This window comes from Amblyraja radiata, chromosome 18 (assembly GCF_010909765.2).
Source record: "Amblyraja radiata isolate CabotCenter1 chromosome 18, sAmbRad1.1.pri, whole genome shotgun sequence".
NCBI lineage: Eukaryota > Metazoa > Chordata > Chondrichthyes > Rajiformes > Rajidae > Amblyraja > Amblyraja radiata.
In genome coordinates this window covers 46,667,718-46,685,624 of record NC_045973.1, presented here as the reverse complement: position 1 = coordinate 46,685,624, position 17,907 = coordinate 46,667,718, and the positions used below count along the sequence as shown (strand labels likewise).

The 17,907-nt window shown below is 41.7% G+C and overlaps 2 protein-coding genes across 5 annotated transcripts in view; one reads left to right on the top strand and one right to left on the bottom strand.

Annotated features, from left to right (window-relative positions):
* The window catches only part of LOC116983484 (centromere protein P), a 299,674-nt gene that overhangs the window by 40,358 nt on the left and 241,409 nt on the right, over positions 1–17,907 (bottom strand). The gene's annotated exons all lie outside the window — the stretch shown is intronic.
* Positions 1–17,907, top strand: part of ecm2 (extracellular matrix protein 2) — a 32,466-nt gene that overhangs the window by 5,841 nt on the left and 8,718 nt on the right. For 2 of the 4 annotated variants that reach the window (XM_033037266.1, XM_033037267.1), the window contains exons 2-7: positions 3,624–3,926; positions 7,850–8,038; positions 10,689–11,990; positions 12,879–12,994; positions 16,731–16,866; positions 17,611–17,768. In XM_033037266.1, the coding sequence (XP_032893157.1) occupies positions 3,641–3,926; positions 7,850–8,038; positions 10,689–11,990; positions 12,879–12,994; positions 16,731–16,866; positions 17,611–17,768 (2,187 nt within the window). In that variant the 5' untranslated portion in view covers positions 3,624–3,640. The remainder of the gene's footprint in view (positions 1–3,623; positions 3,927–7,849; positions 8,039–10,688; positions 11,991–12,878; positions 12,995–16,730; positions 16,867–17,610; positions 17,769–17,907) is intronic. The other 2 variants (XM_033037268.1, XM_033037269.1) reach the window with 2 other exon arrangements.

Genomic DNA, 17,907 nt, shown 5'->3' with positions numbered 1-17,907 from the left:
TTGAGGCATTTGTTTGAGGCATGTGGCAGAGAGGATGTGTGTGGACACTTCAGAATTCATTATGCTACCATCAGCAGTTAATAATAAAAATAATAATTTTATTTTCGGGCGCCTTTCAAATCTCAAGGTCACCTCACAAAGATTAACAGAAGAGAAAAAAAACATATAGTCGGAGAAAAATAAATAATAAGGACATCATCAATACACAAATCGCTCCAAAGACACAAAATCAAAAAACCACAATGTGAAGAGAGAGCAGCGGCAGCTAAAGCATGCCAGCGTCCACTCTCCCTTCCGACAGCCATCTTGGACACAGACTAACAAAGTAACTTACACACAGAAAAATCATCCCCCCACAGTGGTTACCACTGTGGGGGAAGGCACAAAGTCCAGTCCCCAACCCCAGTTCTCCCAAACGTCAGGCCTATTAAGGCCACCGCTGTTGCCTCTACGGAGTCCCGATGTTCCTGGCCGGGTGGTCTTGCCCCGGCGTCGGGAGAGTCCTCACAGCGGCTGGGCCACCTGGAACGGCCGCTTCCTAGCAGGGGATTGTCGGCTTCCGAAGCCGACAAGGACGCACCGAGTTGGAGCTCCCAGGCTCCCGATGTTAATGTCGGCGCCGCCCGCTCCGCTCCGCAGACCCGCAGCCCGGAGGTGTTGATCTCGGCGGTCCAGCTCACCGGAGCTCCAGCATGTCGATCCAGCGCGGTGACCCAGGCAAGGCATCGCCCGCTCCGCTCCGCGATAGCGCTCCAGCGCTGTGCCGCCACCGAAGCCGAGGTGCTGGGCGGTCCCCGCCAGGAAACGGCGCTCCACGCCCGCTGGTAGGCCACGAGGTCGGGTCGACGGGCAGCCCAGAGAAAAAGCTGCCTCACCGACCAGGTAGGGACCCAGAAGTAAGGTTACCTCCTTCCCCCCACATTAAGAAGTCAATTTCTCCGAACAAACAACGAACAGGACTAACTAAAAACTGGAAAAAAAAAAGAATTAAACGGACGGCTGCTGGTTAGCAGCCGTTCCCCAAGGGCTTCTCCTCCTGAGTTGTATCATCAATGAAGATAAGTGAGCCAATTCCTTCAGTAGCCATACAAGCCCAGGCCATAATACCCCCACCACCGTGTTTCACACATGAGGTGGAATGCTTTGGATCTTTGGCAGCTCCTTCTCTCCTCCATACTTTGCTCTTGCCATCACTCTGATATAAGTTAATCTTTGTCTCATCTGTCCACATGACCTTTTTCCAGAATTGCAGTTGCTCTTTTAAGTACTTCTTGGCAAACTGTAACCTGGCCATCCTATTTTTAATATGTGACCAGTGGTTTGCATCTTGCAGTGTAGCCTCCGTATTTCTGTCCATGAAGTCTTCTGTGGACAGTGGTCATTGACAAATCCTCACCTGAAGAGCGTTTCTGATCTGTCGGACAGGTGTTTGGGGATTTTTCTTTATTACAGAGAGAATTCTACTGTCATTAGCTGTGGAGGTCCCATTGCGATTAGTAAGCTCACCAGTGCTCTGTTTCTTCTTAATGATGTCCCAAACAGTTGATTTTGGTAAGCCTAAGGTTTGGCTGATGTCTCGAACAGTTTTATTCTTGTTTCTCAGTCTCATGATGGCTTCTTTGACTTTCATTGGCACAACTTTGGTCCTCATGTTGATAAACAGCAATAAAAGTTTCCAAAGGTGATGGAAAGACTGGGTGCTGAGAGCTCTCTTATACCTGCATGAAGGAGGCAATTAAACGCACCTGAGCAAACACCTGTGAAGCTATGTCTCCCATACATTATGGTGCCCTGAAATGGGGGGAACTATGTATAAACACAGTTGTAATTTCTACATGGTGCAACTAAAATGTATAATAATACCCTTTAATAAAATCTGACATTGTGCACTTTAACCACATGTGATTTTTTTCTATTACAAATCTCAAATTGTGGAGTACAGAGGCAAATAAATAAATGATGGGTCTTTGTCCCAAACATTACGGACGGAGTTGTATCTCAAGTGCATCTTTTGCAATTGCTGCAGCAGTTGATTAGGTTAAGAGGGAATTCACAACTTCAATCAAGTATTTTTCCCCATAGCCGACAATTTTTTTTTTGGTTTTATTCACTGCAATAAAGGACAATATATCAGTAAACCACGCAACAATGCAACTCAAAACTTCAAATGATTTCATGACTTTCAAGATTAAAACTGCCTTGAAATTGTATGAAGCAAAAACGCCTCGTGGGTTCTTATCAATGCCTTGATTACAGTTTATCAAGATCTTTTCCAGCTATACTATATTACATCATCCAAAAATATATACTTTGCATTTAATATTATGGATGTTTTGCCAGCAGAATGCATTGGATAGAATGATCGGCTTTTTGTGCTCTAATCGTATGTACTTGACGTAGCATGTCAAAGGGGATTTGTTTAATTTCCACCTTTCCCATAATGTCTTTGCTATTTCTATCAAAACATTTTTAAATTGAACAATGCAAATTTAAGTATATATTCTTGATCCTTGAAACTGTGTTTACTCTCGCATGCATTTTATTCACCTTCTTGTGTAATCCTCTCTCACTTTCTGGTGACAGTTTTATTCATTTTCTCCAATTAGATGAAATAGACTTTTTCCCCTTACCGTATCAAAACATATTAGATCATTAAACACACTTTTAGTCTATCCTATTATTACAACAATATTTTCCAAAATCTCAAGATGATCCCAATAAAATTTTCCGATCATTGTCTTCACCCTGACAAATCAATAACGATCAAAATCACTTTATTGTCCTCAATTGAGCTTGTTCTCCCTTGATTATTGATGTTCCAAAGATCATGCATTTTATAACTTCCAGAAATACCTCCCAAAGGTTAATTCCATCAGTTAATATACAATTTCAAGGACAATTCTTCTGGTTATTTCTCACTAATTGCAACTGCACTGTGAGTAATCTCAATTTCCTTTCATTGAGAATATGTACAGCTACACTATTGTCGTAACATGATTCGCTATAGGTACGAGATCTAGTTATTCTTTCCCCTCCACTTCTCAGAGTTGTCTGTACATTGTCATTGTTCACAAAAAGCTTTCCATCTAAATTCATAAATGTCATACATTGTTCTGCGTACATGTTTCTGAATTAGCTAATTTGTATTACGGACCTAACCCTGAACTGACATTTACTGGTATTTCATTGTATTAGACTACCAAAAAGGTTTGACAGCCTTATGGGCCTGTCCCACTTAGGCAACTTTTTAGGCGACTAGAATTAGAAATATTAGCGGCGACTAGAATTAAGCTGTGGGTGGGTCGCCAGGAGGTCCTAATGGATTGCCAGGAAGTTGAAAGTTCTCGAAGGTTCTCGTAGGTTGTAGCCGGTGCTGACCGGTGAATTTCATTGGCTCATTGGGAAAAAAAACGTAAGCAGTAGTTTTCAGAACCAAGGATACCGACCGGTAATGTTAAATGTCCGCCGAGCTTCACAGCCGTGTATCTCTGGCTTTTTAAAAGCAATGAAAATACAGCCATAAAATGGTAATTTCCATTGTAACTAAACATTATTTCCATCATTTACATAAACTTGGTATTGAAAGTGTGTGAAACTTATGTTCTTGTTTTTCTTCTTTTCAGGTGATAACTCATAAAAAATGAATCTAAACACTTTCATTTTGTTCTGCCTTCTACTCAACATTTGTGTTATTTTTGGTGCAAGAAAGAATAAGACACCAAACAGGGTTTTGAGAAGGAGGTTCCGTCATGGAGGACGACAACAAGCTGGCTATGTGAACCGTAACTCAGGCAGACGATACAAACCCAGACGGCCACACTTTGCGGCCAAGGTTCCAACCATTAATGCAGATGAAAGCACTTTGCCCTTCATTGACTCATATATAAGTGTTGATGAAATTGAGCCCGGCTACCAGATACTACCAGGTTAGTGGAAACCTGATAAAAGATAAAACTTATTTTCAACAACCGCTAAGGTATAGTGCATCATTGACTCAGAGAAATGCACAGCCATCTTAAATATATAGTGGCTTATTTTGGGAATACAGCAAATCAAGAATTTTCAGTCATTATTTTCAGACCAGTGTTTGCAACTTTCAAACAAATATTTCAATGCCACATGCAAATGAATATGTTTGAGAAAATATGAATACTTTACAAGTATACTGATTATTGTTCACTATCAGATAAAAAAATAATTCAGCCCTGTTTAATTCTGTAAAGAATGGATTATTCCTGCAATTTTAATGGTTAACTGCAATATATTATTCTTGCACATAACAGCGTGTATATGTTCATATTTGTGCTGATGTCAGTTAGTCATTGCTATTGCAATAACACACTTCGTTATTCTAAAGCCTTTCGTGACTACTTGAGCTTAAACTAAAATCTTGCAGAAACAGATGGGCAGTCTCCCAACAAACATAACAAGTCACCTAACAAGTCACTTTAACTCTACCATGAGGGCAATAATACTTTTCATTAAATTAGCAGAACTATAAATAGTTGTTTTCCCTTTTGAAAATTATTGCAAGCTGATCTATTAACCATACTATATTCTCATACCACATGTTAGTGTGCAACCATTATGCACATTTGCAAAATATTATCCCATCTGGAATCCTTTTGATGCCGGAAGCAGGAAATACTTCAACTGTTCTTAACCATCAGTTAAGGTTTTATAGTTTAGTATAGTTTACAGAATCATAGAATCAATGTGGCACAACAGGCACTCTTTTGCTCCAACAAGGTTATGCAGACCCCTGGTATAACAATTCTGTTAATTACATTCCCTTGCTTTTTCTCTACTGCTCTGCAGATTATTTTTCCTGAATGCCTATCTGGTGATTGATTCTATTTCCATTACTCCCACTGACTGTGAATTCCAGATCATAATATTCCCTGCATTTAAAAATGTATTTTCCTTGCACTCCTTTCATTTCTTTCACTCACGTTTATAAATGTTGATTGTGGAACCAATGATAACAGCATTTAATCTGTCTAAAAGTGTCACGATCCTGAATGTAAACAAATCTCCTGTTAACCTTCTGTGCTACAAGGAAAGCAACTCCTGGTTCTCTTGTCTGACTTTACAGTTCTGTCCTTAATCCTGGTAACACACATACTGTGAAATATATGGCAAGGTCTTATGTTCATTGGAAAGTTAAAGAACATTTGCAGAGATATCCTTCAACAAACACTCTTTTATGTGAAGCATGACTTGAACCACAAGAGTGTGTGAAGGGTCTCAACCTGAAACATCACCCATTCCTTCTCTCCAGAGATGCTGCCTGTCCCGCTGAGTTACTCCAGCTTTTCGTGTCTATCTTTGGTTTAAACCAGCATCTGCAGTTCCTTCGTACATAAGAGTGTTTGCCCTCTGCAATATTTTCCTGAAAATAATCAAATCTCCCATTGTTTTAATTTTTTGCTTCCCGCCCTACTTCCTTCACACCACCTCCGGGAACCGTCTCCTGTTTCATCATGTTATGGTTTACATCTGGCTGTTCAACCCACAGCTTTTATCCTTGGCTTCACAGGTAGCAAATACATTGCCCTTTTGGGGCATGTATAAACAATACATCTAAATATGTCTTCTTTTTGGGTAGATTCAGGAAAAAACAGGTTGAATCAACACAAAGGGGCAAAAACCATATTACTGAAGTTCAGTCAAACTTGAAACTTTGTTTTTCTTCATTCATTGTTGATAACGTTCGACACTTTTCAATATGGCAAGAAAAGAGTGTGCACAGGGGCAGGCAACAGCTATTTATGTATCATAAACTTTGTTGAAAATTAGATTATTTAAAAATTCCGTACTCTTTTAAATATCTGTATGATTAAATTATAATACACATAGATAAAACCATATGGGAAAATAGTTTGTTCAAAAGGGAACTGCAGATGCTGGAATATCGAAGGTACACAAAATTGCTGGGGAAACTCAGCGGGTGCAGCAGCATCTATGGAGCGAAGGAAATAGGCGACGTTTCGGGCCGAAACCCTTCTTATTTCCTTCGCTCCATAGATGCTGCTGCACCCGCTGAGTTTCCCCAGCAATTTTGTGTACCTGGGAAAATAGTTTGCTGCTTGGTAATTATGGTTCAGTATGCTATTAAAAATGCATTTAAATTTCATGTAACAAATCTTAAAACTTACAGCAGGACTAATCCATTATTAGCTAACATCCACATCTATTTTAGAGATTTTCTTAGTTTGCGATAGAGAGTGTTTCGAAGGACATGGGTAGTGGTCGGTTGCAGAATCACAGACAAAGATCTAAGGATTAACCTATGCCTGCACTGACTTTACTGAAGTTACTGTAATAATAATATATAATAATAATATATCTTTTATTGTCATTGCACGTCAGTGCAACGAGATTTAGTGTGCAGCTCCACTGATGTACAAGAAAGGTAAATAAATACAATACATAAATAAACAAGCTGAATTGATTGACGTGACCATCTGAGGGAGACTGTCCAAAGGGGGTGGGTGGGGGGGCACTCATTAGGGCCGGTTCAGAGCCGCTATAGCTCTTGGGATAAAACTGTTCCTGAGTCTGGAGGTTCGGGCGTAGAAGGCCTTGTAACGTCTGCCGGAGGGAAGTAGTTGAAACAGACCGTGGCAGGGGTGTGATGAGTCCTTATGGATGCTGAGGGCCTTCCTGAGGCACCGCGTGTGGTAGATGCCCTCCAAGGCTGGTAGCTCTGTCCCGATGATCCGCTGCGCTCTGTTGACGACGCGCTGAAGAGCTCTCCTCTCCGCCTCCGTGCAGCTGAGATACCACACAGAGATGCCATACGTTAGTATGCTCTCTGTGGTGCAGCGGTAGAACGTTGTCAGCAGCTGTTGGGGCAGACCAGTTTTTTTTAATGTCCTCAGGAAGAACAGTCGTTGCTGTGCCTTCTTGACCAGCGCGGCAGTGTTTGTGGACCATGTGAGGTCTTCTGAAATGTGAGTGCCCAGAAACTTAAAGCTGGACACTCTCTCCACACTTTCCCCATAAATGGAGATTGGGGCGTATTCTCTAGAATGGGACCTCCTGAAGTCAATAATCAGCTCCTTGGTCTTGGAGGTGTTTAGTGCCAAGTTGTTATTGGCGCACCAGTCCGCCAGGTTCTGCACCTCCGCTCTGTAGTTTGTTTCATCACCGTTGGTGATCAGCCCAATCACTGTTGTGTCGTCTGCAAACTTCACGATGGTGAAGTGTCATGGAGTAATACATTGATGCCAATAGTTCCTCTGGCATTATTAATGTTAACTCCAGAATATTAGTATTTGATCATTTCTTCCTTTCATGCAGTTTGTTACACTTGAAATCATTTAATTATTCTGACCAACCAAGCAACACAACACATTAACCTGAACAACTATCAAGCTTAGGTAAAACTAAGATTAAATCATTCATTAACCAAGGTTGCTGTTGGGTTAGATAGACACAAAAAGCTGGACTAACCCAGCGGATCAGAGAGCATCCCTGGAGAAAAGGAATAGGTGACGTTCGGGTCGAGACTCTTCTTCAGTCTGAAGAACGGTTTTGACACGATACGTCACCTATTCCTTTTCGCCAGAGATGCTGTCTGACATGCTGATTTATTCCAGCTTTTTATGTCTATTTTCAGTTTAAGCCAGCATCTTCAGTTCCTTCCTACATGCTGTTGGGTTACTTGTTCACTTGCTGAAATGTCTACTCATTAACAAGTAATTAAGAATTACTTCACAATAGTCTAATAATTATTTTTATGTTGTGATATCATTTTTCATAGCTTCAATTTGAATGCTTGAGCAAAGGAGAATCTCAACCAAACTTCAATAATAACTCAATTTTGTTTACTTTCTATCATTAGGCAGGCAAGGGCACTGCAAAGCCAATGGGATGATCATGTATGACAATGCAATCTGGTCTCCCAAACCTTGTCTAACCTGTCTATGTTCAAGGGGAAAAATAGTTTGTGATGAAATGAGCTGCCCTAATGTAAAATGTGCAAGGAGCATTATACCAACAGGAGAATGTTGCCCAATTTGTACTGCAAATGGTATGTTCTTATTCTTTCATCCAGCTAAGTTTAAAGTCATAAATGTTATTCAAAATATTTACTAGCTGAAGGGTGATTTTATGCATTTATACATTGTTGTAAAAAATGTGTTGAGAAAAAATGTGACATTGAAATATGTTATTAATGAAGTAGTTTACAGCCTATTTAAGAATTATTACTAAATACCACAGAATGATTGCACATAACAAACACTTGTGAAAAAACTTCCAATGTGCTATTTATCAACAAAAAATAATTTATCTTGAATAGGGGAACATAAAGAACCATATTTGCCATTCAAAAGTTCATTTAGGTGGTACAAAACACTACCGCTGGAGAAAAATATTATTGTGTAGTATGATTATATTTAAAAATACAATGTAATGTAACATTTTAGAAACTGTTTTGTAGCTAACCCATCTTGAAGTTGCATGGTTACGTCCAAGTAAAATTCCCTGTGAGACACCATATTACAGCATGGATATTACAATAATCACAATCACAATCACAATAATAAATTTATTAGTCATATATGTTTTGCAACATACAAGGCATTTCATTTGCTAAGTCAGTCATACAAATAAAAAGCAACAGAACACACAAAACACATTTTAACATAAACATCTACCATAGTGACTGCTCCACATTCCTCACTGTGAGGCGAAAAAAAGTTCAAATCTCTTCCCTTCATTGTTTTCCGCGGTCGGGGGCCTCGAGCCCTCCGTTGACGGGACGATCTTGACTCCTGTAGCCGGCGGACGGGCCCTCCGTATCGAGGCAATCAGCTCCTGCATCGGGGGGATGTCAGCTCCCCTGCGCCGGCGATCGGACACCGGGTCGGGGCTGGTCGAACTTCTGCGTCCCAAAATCCATGGTCTCTCCCGAGACTGCAAGCTCGCGATGGTAAAGTCCACAGGCCATGGTTGGAGCAATCCAATTCAAGGGATCGGCTCCAATGTTAAGTCCACGCTCCGTGGTGGGGCTCAAGGTCAGTCCGAGGAGCCCTCCAGCTCCATTGATGGTAAGCTGCAGAGCGACCAGAGATGCGATCTGGAAAATAATCGCATCTCTGGCAACGTATGAAACTGAAAAAAAGTTTTCCCTGACATCCTCTACCTCCCCCCCACATAAAACAAACCAGAGAACATTTACACAGTCTTTTAACACACACTAAAAATACAGACAGACTGTTGGCGGGGCTGCCAATCGTGCAGCACCCCTGGTGTTGTATGCTGTTTTAATGTAACTTACATTACTTTCTAAAGATAATACTGATATATACTTGAGAACTTTATGCTTGGCAGTAAGACCATTTGACCTTGATATTTATTTGATATTAATTTTGAACACTTTTTTGTGCTGATATGCAAATATAAATCTACTTTACTCCTTTTAGAAACATAGAAACATAGAAATTAGGTGCAGGAGTAGGCCATTCGGCCCTTCGAGCCTGCACCGCCATTCAATATGATCATGGCTGATCATCCAACTCAGTATCCCGTACCTGCCTTCTCTCCATACCCTCTGATCCCCTTAGCCACAAGGGCCACATCTAACTCCCTCTTAAATATAGCCAATGAACTGGCCTCGACTACCCTCTGTGGCAGAGAGTTCCAGAGATTCACCACTCTCTGTGTGAAAAAAGTTCTTCTCATCTCGGTTTTAAAGGGTTTCCCCCTTATCCTTAAGCTGTGACCCCTTGTCCTGGACTTCCCCAACATCGGGAGCAATCTTCCTGCATCTAGCCTGTCCAACCCCTTAAGAATTTTATAAGTTTCTATAAGATCCCCTCTCAATCTCCTAAATTCTAGAGAGTATAAACCAAGTCTATCCAGTCTTTCTTCATAAGACAGTCCTGACATCCCAGTAATCAGTCTGGTGAACCTTCTCTGCACTCCCTCTAGGGCAATAATGTCCTTCCTCAGATTTGGAGACCAAAACTGTACGCAATACTCCAGGTGTTGTCTCACCAAGATCCTGTACAACTGCAGTAGAACCTCCCTGCTCCTATACTCAAATCCTTTTGCTATGAAAGCTAACATACCATTCGCTTTCTTCACTGCCTGCTGCACCTGCATGCCTACTTTCAATGACTGGTGTACCATGACACCCAGGTCTCGCTGCATCTCTAGTCGGCCACCATTTAGATAATAGTCTGCTTTCCTGTTTTTGCCACCAAAATGGATAACCTCACATTTATCCACATTATACTGCATCTGCCAAACATTTGCCCACTCATCCAGCCTATCCAAGTCACCTTGCAGTCTCCTAGCATCCTCCTCACAGCTAACACTGCCCCCAGCTTAGTGTCATCCGCAAACTTGGAGATATTTGCTATTCTTGATTATTGCTACTTTATGACTTGAATGGAAGTAACAGTGTTAATAGAATATATTATTAATTGTTAATTTTACCAACATACTAAAGAAGATCTGAAATCATATTTCTGAGTTGTGCACTGCATTTCTCGAAAGCATCAAATCATAACTAGAACATTAATATTATTCTTTATCATTTCTTAACTTACCTTTATCTCCGTATTATAACGTTACTCAAAATGTAAGATGACGATACAAGTTAAATGGCATGCCCTTAATTGTTTTTATTTAGTAATCAGATAAAGGTTAAAAATGTCATTGCTTTTCTACAGAGCCTAATGATTCAAGTGAAACATATCCTGTAATCTTCAACAATCAGAATTTGCAGTTAGGACAAGAGCAACTAAGGAAACAAGAGAAAGAACTGGAAGAAGACGAATTACACATAAATGATACGAAACACAAAGAGAATGAAAATATTAATGAAGATGAAACAAAACAAAGTGAATTGGATGAAGAAAATATGAGACAAATAGAAGAGGAAGAGTTACAAATTGCACATGAAACGGAGCAGATACCTTTACAGAAAGAAAACAAGGAAAGTAAAGAAAAGGAAGTAAAGCAACAATTGGAAGAAATACAAAATAATTCCAGCACCATGGAAGAGGAAAAGCAGCAGCCTGATAATCATATGTACAATAATAGTAATGAACAAGCAGAGCACCAAAATATGGAGGAGGAGGAATGGGAGGGACAAAAGGAAGAGCGAGAGATGGAGAAAAAGCACAAGGAAACAGAAACAAGAGAGGTGTTGGAGGAGCAAGTGAAGAGGAAAGTGGATGAAGAGGGGGAAATGGTGGAAGAGGAGCAAGTGGAGGAGGGGAAAACAGAGGAAGGGCTAGTGTTGGAAGAGGGGCACGTGGTGGAAGAGGGGCAAGTGGTGGAAGAGGGACAAGTGGACGAAGAGGGGCAAATAGTGGAAGAGGAGCGAGTGGAGGAAGGGCTAGTGGTGAAAGAGTGGCTAGTGGTGGAAGAAGGACAAGTGGAGGACGAGGGGCAAGTGGTAGAAATAGAGGAGTCAGAAGAAAAAATAGAGAAAGCAGAAGAACAAGTTGTGGGAAAAAAAGAGCAAGAAGTGGGGAAACAGGAGGGACAAGAAAATATACAAGAGGAAAAGAAAGAATGGGAAGAGGAGGTGAATGTGGAAGGTTCGGCAGAGGGAGGGTTGATGGAGGGAAGAGAGGCACAGGGAGGGGAGGCTGAAGGAAGGGATGTGGAGGATGAGAGGGTAGAGGATGAAGAGGACAATGCAGAGATGATGGAGGAGGAGGAGGAGGAGGAGGAGGAGGAGGAGGAGGAGGAGGAGGAGGAGGAGGAGGAGGAGGAGGAGGAGGAGGAGGAGGAGGAAGAGGAGGAGGAGGAAGAGGAGGAGGAGGATTATCAAGATATTTTTCAGTTGCCATCATTTCCTTCCATATTACAATTGATTTCAGATCAGCTCAATGAGTACATTCCAAGATTTTCTTTCCCTGCTGGCTGTGATTTGGCGGATATCACTATAAACTGCAATAATGCAAAGTTGACTGAAATACCTCCACTAATGGATCTGGGGATCAAATATCTTCAGCTTGCAGGTAATCAATGCTCCTAGGTAGATATCATATATATTTGCACAGCTGACGCCAAACAGCTTAAAAAGGGAAAGATATCTCTTCCTTAAAACATTTTACATAATTAAAGTTTATATCTGTTATTTGATCATTTGAAGTACCCAGTTAGAAACTAAGAAAACATGTAACATGTGCAAGCAGGTTCGTCACTGGACTCCTTCATGTGAATACATTTCATCAAACAGTTTGAGTAAAACACAAAGTGTTGGAGCAACTCAGTGTAGCATCTACGGAGAGAATGAATAAACAATTTTTCAGGTTAGGACCTTTCTTCAGACTGATCCAAGACCCTTCTTCAGACTTCAATCAGCCTGGATAAGTGTCCTGACCCAAAATGTTGCGATATCAGTCTAAAGAAGTGACCTGAGCTGCAAAGAACCTATACATTCCCTCCACAGAGCCCCTGACTCTCAATTTGAAGAAAGGACTCGACCGGAAACATCGCCTGTTCCTTTTCTCCAGAAATGCTGTCTGACCCGCTGGGTTACTTCAGCTTTTTGTGTCTATCCTCCACAGATGTTGCCTGGCCTGCTGAGTTAGTCCAGTACTTTGTGCTTTACTCAATATTCCAACAGTTGCAGTACCTTTCATTTCCATTTGATTGCCAAACACCTTTGTTGTCCATTTCTTAGTTTTGCTTTCTGCATGTTCCAAACTTGATTATTAACTCTCTGCCTTCCTACCTGCTTTATGTTCCCCCTTCCCCACCCCCTCCCAAATCTACCTTCAGGTTACTACTGCTTTTGGGCAACCTTTAACCATGAATTATTTCTTAAATTCTAAATGACACTATGATAAAATATTATGCTTTAAAAAATATGCTCAATCAATCCAAATGTTCCATCCTTGCAGGAAATTCAATCACAGCTATTCCAGCAGAAGCCTTTAATGGGTATCCTAATCTTGAATTAATTGACCTCAGCAGAAACAGGATTCTTTCATCAAATATAGACCAAGCAGCTTTCAAAGTAAGTTTTACAAATTAATGAAATTGTTAAATATTTTAAAGTAATTATATAAAAGATGTGTGCAGATTTTAACCTTATCTGAGAAGGACTGTGCCTTGGGGTATTTAAACTGGCCAAAAATATTGACACCCAAAATTCTTTCCACAAATACCTTATAATCACATTACAAATTATCTATAAAATGTTATAAAATGTTGATTCTCAAGATTATGTTGGTGGGCCAGCAAAGCTTTCAAGGAGACAAAGCAAAGTATGTTCCTATAAGATGGCAGAGAAATTAATCCTGCCATAATATTTTATCATAGTGTCATTTAGAATTTAAGAAATAATTCATGAAGAGATACTTATTGCTCCAGCTACAAAGCCGTGCAAATCAGAGGGGGGTGGGAGAGGGGCCATGGGACTAGGAACGATGGATCACTGGTGAGATCCTTGAGAACTGATCTACAGTCTTTTGTAAATTACTCGCTGCCCGCATGTGCTGCTGGCAGGAATAAAGAACAAAAACACATCTTCAGATCCAGCTTCATTCAGAAGCACATCAATCTGCTCCACATTTTCTAATTAGGCTTTCATTTATGTAATTGGATTGAAAATCCTTAACATATGCCGCCAGTCCAGTGTGACAGTGACAGGGGAGGAGGGACATTTGCATTTTTCAGCTTGAAATTGTGCAATATGGTGCATACTGTAGCGAGTCTTATAACTTACACTTGAATGCAATATATATGCTTTAAATTGGATTGGAGCGTTTTTGAAAGGGGGGGAGGCTGTGCGATCACTGATCACTGGCCTTGGGGGTACCCGGTGAGGGAGTGGAGCAACCGAGTGGGGAGAGGGTGTGGCAGAAGGGTAGGAACTTTTTGAAATTTTATGTATTAAAATCATGTTTTAGTGCACTGTAGATGTATGATTTCAATGTTTTTTGTATGAAGTATTTTTAAGAGGTAACTTTTTAAGGGGTAACTTTATCCACACAAAGGGTGATGGGTGTATGGAACAAGCTGCCAGAGGAGGTAGTTGAGGCAGGGACCATCCCAACATTTAAGAAAAAGTTAGACTGATACATGGATAGGACAGGTTTGGAGGTATGGACCAAAAGCAGGTAGCGTAGCTGGGACATGTTGGCGGGTGTGGGCAAGTTGCGCCGAAGGGCCTGTTTTCACACTGTATCACTCTATGACTACATTATACCTCCACCATGCATGAATGCTTCAAAATCAAGTGATCGAGTTTTATTGCCATATACTCAAGCATAGAAACATAGAAAATAGGTGCAGGAATAGGCCATTCGGCCCTTTGAGCCAGCACAGCCATTCAATATGATCATGGCTATTCATCTAAAATCAGTACCTTTCCTGTGTTTTCCCCATATCCCTTGATGTCGTTAGCCCCAAGAACTAAATGTAACTCTCTCTTGAAAACATTCAGTGAATTGGCCTGCACTGCCTTCTGTGGCAGAGAATTCCACAGATTCACAACTCTCTACATGAAGAAAGTTTGTCCTCATCTCAGTCCTAACTGCCCCCCCCCCCCTTTATTCTTAAACTGTGACCCATGGTTCTGAACGCCCCCAACATCGGGAACATTTTTCCTGCAGTTACAGTAAGTGAAAATCTAGCAGGCAAGCAGGATGCTTTCTCCAACCACCCCCATTTGAAGTCCACTACCTTCCACCGTTTCTACCCAGTGCTTGGTACTTACTTCCAGCAGCCACTGGTTGTCTTCCAGGATGCACCAAGCCGCAGCCTGATCCATGCCGGTCACCTGGGCAAATTCGACACAGAGACTCTCTCCCTCTCCCCCCTCTCTTCCGCTCTCTCTCCTCTCAACCCCCCCCTCTATCTCTCCCCTCCCCCTCTCTTTCCCCTCTCTCTCTCTCCTCTCTGCCTCTCTGTCTCTCCTCTCACCCCCTCTCTCTCCCCTGTCTCCCCCTCTCTCTCTCCCCTTCCCTCTCTTCTCTCTCCCCTCTTTCCCCCCTCTCTTTCCTCTAACTCTCTCTCCCCCTCTCTCTTGTCCCCTCTCTCCTCTCTCTCTCCCCCCTCTCCCTATCTCACCCCTCTCTTTCCCCTAACTCTCTCTCCCCTCTCCCTCTCCACCTCTTTCTTCTCTCTTTCTCCCCCCTCTCTCCCCCTCGCTTCCCCCCACCTCATTCTCCCTCCATCTCTATCTCCCCCTCTCTCTCTCTCCCCACACACTCTCCCCCTCTCTCTGTCTCTCCTCTCACCTCTCTCTTCCCCCCTCTCTCCTCCTCTCTTCCCCATTTCTCCCTCCTACCTCACTCTTCCTCTTGCCCTCTCTCCCCTCTCTTTCTCCTCTCTCTCTCTTTTTCTTTGCTCCCCTATCTCTCTTTCCCCTGTTTCTCTCTTTCCCCCTCTTCCCCCTCTCTCTTTTACCACCCCTCTCTCTTCCCCTTCTCTCCTACCCTCTCCTCCCTCTCCACCCCCTCTCACTTCCCTCTTTCTTCCCTCACACCTCTCTCTCACTCCCCCCCTCTCCCCCTCTCTCTCCCCTACCTCTCTCTTCCCCCCCTCCCTCTTCTCTCTCTCCATTCACTCCCCCCCTGTCTCTCCCCTCTCTCTCTCCCCACTGTCTCCCTATCTCCTTCCCCTCTCTCTCTCTCCACCTCCCTTTGAGAGTCTGTCCCTTCGGCACAGAGACTCTCGCGGCAGTGTCAGCGGTAGCGGCGCAACGCTTCTGACGCCTCCGACGCCCGGGACATGCACTGTCCGGAGTGCTCCATGGCCAGAGCTGCAGCGAGCGACACGCCGGCCCTGGCAAACACTCGTACGTCCCGGCTCCCCGCATCTGTTCCCGCCGCTGGTTCTGCTTCCATCCCTCCCGCAGCCCCGGCTCTCCAACACCCGCGGACCATGCAGTTTATCCGAGTTTTGAAATTTTCGCTGAGCGTGAGAAATTTCTGATGAGCGTGAGAGTTTGCTTGAGGGCGTGAGTCTCACGCTCAAAGCGTGAGAGTTGGCAGCCCTGTATTTCCATGACAAGCAATAATAGTGGCTCATTGTGTTATTGTGGCCTATCCCTGTTTCTATGAAAGGGATTTATCTCCTTCTTTGAAGAACTTTTGCATCAAGAACAAATTTAGAGTTGAAGTCATGATTGATCAAATGTTGTGCAACGTTTGTTTCTAAGGATGTCTTTAAAGAAATCAATTAACAGTAGTTATGAAATTGGAAATTGCACGAGAGATTCCCGTATTAATACAATTATACTCCTTCATTAGACTGCCTTGTGCTGTGTATTGATGACAACATTACTTGCATTAGCAGCATGATTCAAAATTCACAATTAATTTGGGCTTGCGAAATCCATCAAATTAATTGAATTTAAAATAGTTTTGACATAAGCAGCAAACAAATACAACCCAAAATGTTAAATGAAAAACTGGCATAAATCAAGAATCTTTCTCTAGCTGCATTTATGGGTATGAATGAGATGACAACACTTAAAATACCAAAAACTTATACCGCACACACAAATTTTAAAATATTTAATCTAACTTCAATTAAATTTATGTAGCTGTAGCATATGAATGCATCAAAGGATGCTAACATAAAATGCAATTTGCCCAAAACATACAAAACATAACAAGTAATTACTTGTCTGGCTGAATTACTTCATACATTGTGGGTGTACCAATGACCTTGTCATTATGTTCAAATGACATTATAAAGCATCTCAGATTACTTGGAACGCTTATTTCTTTTATTTCTTTTAGAAATTAAAAAAACTGGAACGCCTATACTTGGATGGAAATTTGTTACTCCAGATTCCTCCTCAACTCCCTCGAACACTGGTAGAACTAAAAGTAAATGAAAACCTTCTTCAACGACTGGATGAACAAGCTTTTCATGGTAGTTTTGTTTCAAAATCTAAAAGTGCTTGTGCCTTAGTGCATTGGTTAATGCAGCTAAAAAAAAGTTTATACAAAAATAACCCATTTCTTTAAATAACAATGACTATACCATAATCAGATTGTAAGTAGTTTGAGAATTACTATTTAAATTACCTGTTTAACGACCTGGATACAACCACTAACAAGTTATGTTGGTGAACAGTTGGCAATTATTCAAAAACAAAATTATGTAAGAATTGTAACTCCTATTGTTCTTGTGCTCAATGGTTTGTAAATGGTAATTGATTTAATCTGAAACTAAGAACTCCTTTGTAATGTAGGTTGTGGTGGCAGAGTTGCAAATTACCAGCAGGCATAGGGCGGCACGGTGGAGCAGCGGTTGCGTTGCTGCCTTACAGTGCCAGGCACCAAGGTTCGATCCTGACTACTGGTGCTGTCTGTACGGAGTTTGTACTTTCTTGTACTGTCTGTACGGAGTTTGTACATAACTCACGTGGTTTTCTCTGGGATCTCTGGTTTCTAATCACACTCCAAGACTTACAGGATTGTTGATATAAATATGAACTTGGCTTGGTATAAATGTGAAATTGTCCCTAGTGTGTAGGATAGTGTTAATGTGCGGGGATCGCTGGGCGGTCTGTGGGCCGAAGGGTCTGTTTCTGCGCTAAACTAAACCAAATCATGAACTTGGATGGTGTAATTGTGCTATTGTTTGATTAATTTTTACATCAAAATTGAACAGGTCTAAGTAAAATAGTCAATTTGGAGCTGGAAGGAAATAAACTCAGTGAAAGTAACATTCAACCCCTCGCCTTCAGACCACTGAAGCGACTCGCTTACTTGCGACTGGGAAGGAATAAATTCAGAACCCTACCCCAAGGTCTTCCTCCTTCCATCGAGGTAAACAAAAATCTTATGATTTCAAACTGATTAAGGATTTATATTTAGAAATGTGTTTGTATTTTTGTTGTGCACACAATTCACACGAGCTGCTACACTTTCAGAATTACATACTAAGAACACACTGATACTTGTCATT